This window comes from Eucalyptus grandis, chromosome 7 (assembly GCF_016545825.1).
Source record: "Eucalyptus grandis isolate ANBG69807.140 chromosome 7, ASM1654582v1, whole genome shotgun sequence".
Taxonomy (NCBI): Eukaryota; Viridiplantae; Streptophyta; class Magnoliopsida; order Myrtales; family Myrtaceae; genus Eucalyptus; species Eucalyptus grandis.
Genome location: NC_052618.1, coordinates 56,280,959 through 56,287,497, shown reverse-complemented (window position 1 = coordinate 56,287,497; position 6,539 = coordinate 56,280,959). Strand labels below are relative to the sequence as shown.

At 42.7% G+C, this 6,539-nt stretch overlaps 1 protein-coding gene across 1 annotated transcript; it reads left to right on the top strand.

Moving 5' to 3' along the window:
- The first annotated feature begins 4,854 nt into the window (after positions 1–4,854).
- LOC104454348 lies at positions 4,855–6,292 on the top strand. The gene is made up of 2 exons (XM_010069165.3): positions 4,855–5,547; positions 5,761–6,292. Exons 1-2 carry the CDS (start codon positions 5,125–5,127, stop codon positions 6,037–6,039), a joined length of 702 nt encoding a protein of 233 aa, XP_010067467.2. The 5' UTR covers positions 4,855–5,124; the 3' UTR covers positions 6,040–6,292.
- The last annotated feature ends 247 nt before the right edge of the window (positions 6,293–6,539 follow it).

The following is a 6,539-nucleotide window of genomic DNA, read 5'->3' as shown; positions in this document are numbered from 1 at the left end:
TTCATTTTGTGCGAAAAACTCCGATGATTCTTTCTTTAGCTATATTATTCTTACCTTTACCAATAAAAAAAAAAAAGTCGAGAACTCTAATATAATACATGATTCCGATATTGATGTCAATTTTAAAAATTCAATAAATGAGAAGTCAAAATATAAATATGTAAAAAAATAAAACATAATAATATAAATAATAAATGGAGAAAGAAGAACAATTTAGTCTTTTTTCTCTTCTAACTCCCATTTCTCGTGATACATAATTCATCTCTTAAATTTTTTTCTCATCTTCCAACATATCTAATATGCGAGTCCGAATATAGATTTATTGTTTTTCTTCAAATTTTATGAATTATTGAAATAGAGTTGACTTTATTAAATTGAAACAATGAATGATATTAATAAATGGCAAATTAATATTTTTTAATGTATATTCATTCCAGGCTTATTTATTTATTTATGAATTTGATTCAAATTAATTTGATTGAAATAAGCATAAAAATGATAATTTATTATGTATATATAAAAATATATATTTAATATATAACGTGTCCCAACGTGTTTGAATTCTCTATTTTTTGAAAAATGACGTGTCGTATCGTGTCGTGTGTCACATGTTAATGTCGATGCTACTTAGGCCGTGCATGACAACGCTTCTCGGCTGGAGAAGAGTTTATTTTCAGAAATAGTTTTTTTTTTTATTTCTATTCCGGAGAATAATTTCTGAGTAAAAGAACCCGTTTGGTAACTATACAAAATTTTCACTTTTGGAATAGAAAAAGAATAAAAATGCGTTTAGTAATGCAACGGTTTCTTTTTTGTATTTATTCGTTTTTTATTTTTGCTCACAGATCGTCAACCGCCAACCATTGGCTACTACCGCCACTGCATGACCGCCGGCTGTTGACTGTCACCGCTGACCGCCGCCGCACAGCCCATCGGCTGCCGACGACTGGTGGTGGCGGCAACTGGTGCCGGCAACGGCAACCGACGGCAACAGGCGGCGATTGGTGGTGGCGACAGGCGGCCGACGGCAAGTAGTGGCAGCGGTGGGTGGCAATGGTGGCAGCGGGTGGCAATGAGCGGCAGCAGTGGGTGGCGGGGGCCTGCGACGGGCGGCAGCAGGCAATGGTAGCCGGCGGTTGGCGGTGGCTCCGAGCAGTTAGAGGTGGCCGCGGCAAGAGAGAGGAATAAAAGAAAAATGAAAAAGAAAATTGGTTTATTTCTAGAAATTGTTTCCGGGGACAAGAAGCAACGTTTTTTTCTTCTCATTTTTGCTCTAAATCTATTCACAGGCTAACTTTCTATTCCAAGGAATAGAAAAACAACTTGGCGTTACCAAACAAAATTTTTTTTTTTTTTGGAGAACAAAAGAACAGAAATTTGGAGGAATAAAAACGTTACCATGCGTTGCCTTAATGGATAGCAAGTAGGAGTGAACATAGTTTTAGGATAAAACTTGAAACTTATGAAGCGGTCCAACTTGAGAATAGGACTAGTGAAATTTTGTCTAGTTCTAAATTTAAAGTATGCGGGGTAGGTTTTAGATTCAAAAAATTGAAGAACTTGTTTCTATTTCGATGGATAGATTTCGTGTTTTTAAAACCTATAACTTATAACTTGGAACAAGTATTCATGTTATTTTCATTTATGTCTTCACGCAATCTTGTGATATTTCATGGAGTTTAATGAGAAATATATAATTTGGAACCACTAATTTAAGCTTTCATTTTAAGATTGAGACTTTTAATGTAACAATGGTGATAATTAAATGTCATGATTCACTGTAATCGTTCAATTAATAATACAAATAGAACCGAATAGGCTTCGGGAACTTATGACAAGGTAAATTTTATGTTCCAAGATATACATGATAGGTTCTAGGTTTCAAAATTTGTGGAACCAGTTCTAATCCAATGAATAGGTTTCGAGTGGAATATATACGAAACTTGAAAACTTGAAGAGCATTGGAAACCCTGGCCACGTTTGTGCTCGGCCCACTACACTACTGGGCCGGACCTATCCTGGCCCAATTTCGTGCCAAACTGGATCATCGCACTTGTGCTAGTCCTTTCATCATGCTCGGACTCGTGCCAGCGTCATGCCAAAGCCATTTTCTCAATCAAGTGTCAATCTTGTCGAACTTCGATGCAAAATCAAGATCGAAATGGGGAAAAATCCTCCACTCATCAACGGTGCATGAAACCGATAGATTGCTGCTTACCATCTTTGTGCATCACTGATGGAAACTCCCAAGATCGTTCATATCTCCTCTGCATTAACAGTGAAACTCAAGTTGACATGCCTGACATGATATTATAAGACGAATTTGCTGCTGTTTGGGAATTATTAAATATGGGACTCTAGGGGTTCATTCAGTCCGACCATAGCACAAGAGACCCTTCTCAATCCACGAAGTGTAAGTTAAAGTTTCTAAGGATTACACACCCAACGCCCCGGGAGCCCCCCACCCAGTTGTTATCGTTGTCTTTTCTTCTGGGACTATTTGATGATCATTAAATGATTATTCATGCCTTCTCCTTTTGCACATTCTTGGTCTAAGAGAGTTCTCTTCGGTGTGCATGCGTTTTCATCTTGTTAAAGTCATGGAGAAAGTAACTCTTGGGCTAGAGTTCGTGTTTTTAAAGAAATTTTTAATCAATTTGCTGATTAACCGTGATCAACAAAAGAAGTTACATAAAAACCCGATCAATCTCGTTCATCAAGCCATATGCTTCTCTTGAAAACAGCACGAATCGAAACTAATAACACCACCAATGAATGGACGACGGCCTAAGTGCATCTTTAGAATCGGCTGCGAGGCAGCAATCAGTCGCACAATGATCGACGGAAGTTTGCTTGCCATATATTCATCAATCACATTTAAAACTCGAGATTTGTATTTTATCCACAGTGTGTTCGACCCTCTCCCGTTTGCTGAGCAAGCTCAGTTTTGCCATCATGTTAAGGAGGACAAGACAGCCAAGATATTGAGACACACTGGCGACAGTGCAAGTACTAGTCTAGGAAGAGAACTAAGAATCTCCAGATATATACATTTGCTCCTCAACGGACTTGCCACCAAACGCTTCCACCTCGCGCTACCGTCTTGGACTCACCCCTCAGTTGTAAGTCAATTTCGGACACATTAACGTTGTAATTTTTACAATATAGAAGCACAAAAAGGTTCCCTGTCCCTCGAGGAATTCAACAAGCCAGATTGCGCCACCAGACAACCCTTCATGCGCCCTCATGCACCACCCCATGCTACTGTACGTGAGATCCACGTGCCCACGTGCGTCTCATGTGATTTGGAGTTCAGCTGATATTGCTGACATCACCGTTGCGTCATCCTAACGTCATCTGCTGCGTCATCTGCCACGACGTCTGTCACATCACCTCCACATCTACTGCCTTGTCACTTGCCATGTCTTCTGCCGCGTCTAAGCCATGTTAGCATTGATAGTTAACTGTTGATCGACAATTGATTGTTGACCAAAGTTGACTGTTATTTCGTACAATATCACATATTTCGTGGCACTGTCCGACTTATTTCCACTTCATATACTACTTAGATTGCCGATATCTTCATTAGGGCACATCCACCTTGTGTTTTTAGGATCTTTTCTTCAAACTCCAGCTGACTTCTTCAATGTCACCTTGAATTTGTAGGGGATGTTAGATATAATTTGATTATTTTCAATATTTTGCATATTTATAATATTCTGGATATTTGCACGATATTCTAGATATCTCTAATATAGACAATTTCTCTACTTCTCTCTTCCGCATTACTCTTATCTCAAAACTTTAAACTTCCAATTTAGAGAGAGGAAGGGGGGTGTCATGCTCCACCATTTTCTTGGCACTGCAAAAGGATAGCCACCCATCCCCATAGGCAGTGTCGGAGGGACGCCAAGTTGGTCTTTCTTCACAACAAGTCAAGGCAAGTCATTTGAGACTGTGCCACATAAGGCATAGGTGCCGCATGAGGGCTAGGGTCAGCAGCACCTGGGTGGTGTAATAAGGATAGCCACCCATGCTACACCATTTTTGAGCCAATTACTGCTTGTCACTGTAATAAGGATAGCCACCCATCCCCATAGGTAGTTTCGGAGGGAAACCAGGCTGGTCTTTCTTCACAGCAAGTTGAGGGTAAGTCATTTGAGGCTCTGCCGCATATGGCATAGGTGCCGCAGGAGGGCTAGGGTAAACGGCATGTGGGTAAGCTGGTGCAGCTTGAGGATGAGGATATCCAGCAGGATCCATGCTAGGATAAGCTTTTACAGTCTGAGGATATTCTGACTGAGGAAATCCTGCTGCCATTGGTGCACGATTGGAACCATTGTAGCAGGTAGCTGTGGCTGTGCCTTTCTTCGTCCATGTGATTCTGCATATTTGACAGTTATGATCCGTCCCTGAAATGAAAAAGGAAGCCTCATCAAGTGAATCCATCTATCCCATAAAAAGTCAGTCGGATGATTCCATCCATCACAGAAAGCCTTAAATTAGGTATGGACAAGTAAGACATGTAAGACAAGGGGGTGAATTAATTGTTTATCCTTTCCTCAATTTTGGCTTTCCTGTTGTCCAAATCCCTGCATAAAGTCGCTTTCTTAGCGATAGTGTCCATTTATATAAAATTATATCTTTTTTGTCTCTCTTCTTTCATTTGCCATCGCTTTACTAAGACCCGAACGGCAAGGAAAATCTTAGATTAAAAGAAAGAATATTAAGTTTGCTTCGTCCCGATGGAGTACAAACAGGACAACAACGACTACTGTCTGCTTTCTTACACAGGTCTCCGCAAAGTCATAAGATCATGCATGGGGCTGACGCTGCTCAGTGCCGGAAAATGAAGGAAGTTGGTGACCTGCCCGAAGAAAAATGGACGCCGTCGATCAAATCAGCCACCTACGTTGCTACTTCACCTTCACCACGGCGAAGCCTTCAACCTCTTCCACCGCCCTGATCACCCTGCGATGGCCGCCGGCACCAGCATCCAGGTGACGGGGCTTGACTGCCTGGCGCGCGTGAACTCCCTCTTCACTCTCGCCGTCTTCAATGCAACTCATTTTCGAGCAATAATAGAAAAAGGTTTCGTGGAAAAAGATGTAGACGCAACCGAAGATGCTAGGAAGAAGGGATTGCGCATCCGTAGACTCAGATAATGACTTCAGTCCAACTGAGCAGGAACGACAACGACTACTGTCTGCTTTCTTTCTTTTTGAGCCCGAAGAAAAAGGGCCAACATGGGTCAAATCGCCACCTGCCTCCTCCTTCCCCCTTCTTCACCGCCCTGATCACCCGGCGATGTCCTCGGACACAAGCATCCACGTGACGGCGCTCGACTGCCTAGTGCACGTGAACTCCCTCTTCACGCTCGCTCTCTTCCTCGGGCTCGCCTGGAACCCGTGGGACCCGAACAACACCCTCAACCGGGACCCCCGCTGCACCGCCGGCCCCGCCATTAAGCGCAACCTCATCACCTTCGAGGTCTTCTCCTTCGGCTCCTTCCTCTTCTCCAGCGTGGTCGCTCTCGCCCTCAAGCAGGTGCGGTGGTGGTTCTCTTCTCATTTCTTGTTCTGCGCCTTTTGAAATCGAGTGTGCTAATGATGCTGATGAGAAAAGAAGAGAGCGAAAAGATCCGATGAAGTTTAGTTGGATTGGTGATTCTTGGTCTTGATAGGGCCGAATCTAAGGCTAAGCAAAGATTTCATCTTTATTTATTTATTTATTTATTTATTTTCTTCATTTGGCTATCAGGCTATCCAGAATACGCAGTCTCCGAGCTACCACCCTCGGGAACTGATCGCTCGGATCAATCAGGATGTGCTGCGGCTCGGGATGGTGGTGTCCGGGGTCGGGTCAGTCGGCGGATCCGTCTTCCTGATGCTGGCCCTGATCAATGTGGTGCAGATCAAGCTTGGGACTCTGGCTTGTGGGAGCACGCACACCTTCGCAGCAGTCGTGCCGCTCATGATTTTCGTCCCCTCAGGGCTTTTCGTATATCTATCCATCGTCTTGTATGCTTTTACTCATTAGGGTTTGGATTAGTTCGTCGTGGTGATGGACACGGATTGTAAAGAGTAGGTGGCCATTTGGGGGGATGAGGGGGCCTCCCGGGGGGAGGGGCGGTTGTTGTGCGTGTTGGGTAAGTTGGTGCTTATGTATGTTATTAGAATGAAGTCGAGCGATATGGCTTGATACTCAGCTGATAGTGTCCTATTTTAGCAACTACTTAAATATATGTAGATGCAATTGCTGAAATGCGGAAATCGACCGCCAGTTATGCTTCTGTTGATTCCTCTAATCGATATCCATCAGGAATCTTCTGTGGGCTTATACAGTCATAGAAGTTTCGAAATCATAATCATGCGAATTGTGCTCTGATCCACGAACAGGGGAATGCGTGCAACGCAGTCATGTGCAACTTGAGCTATTGTTATTGTCCAGTGCATGTCCACTGGTATATAAGGTTAATTATGTTAATCAATTGGTCTTATTAGCGATGGTTTTACATCAGTTATACTCAATCAGTTGTT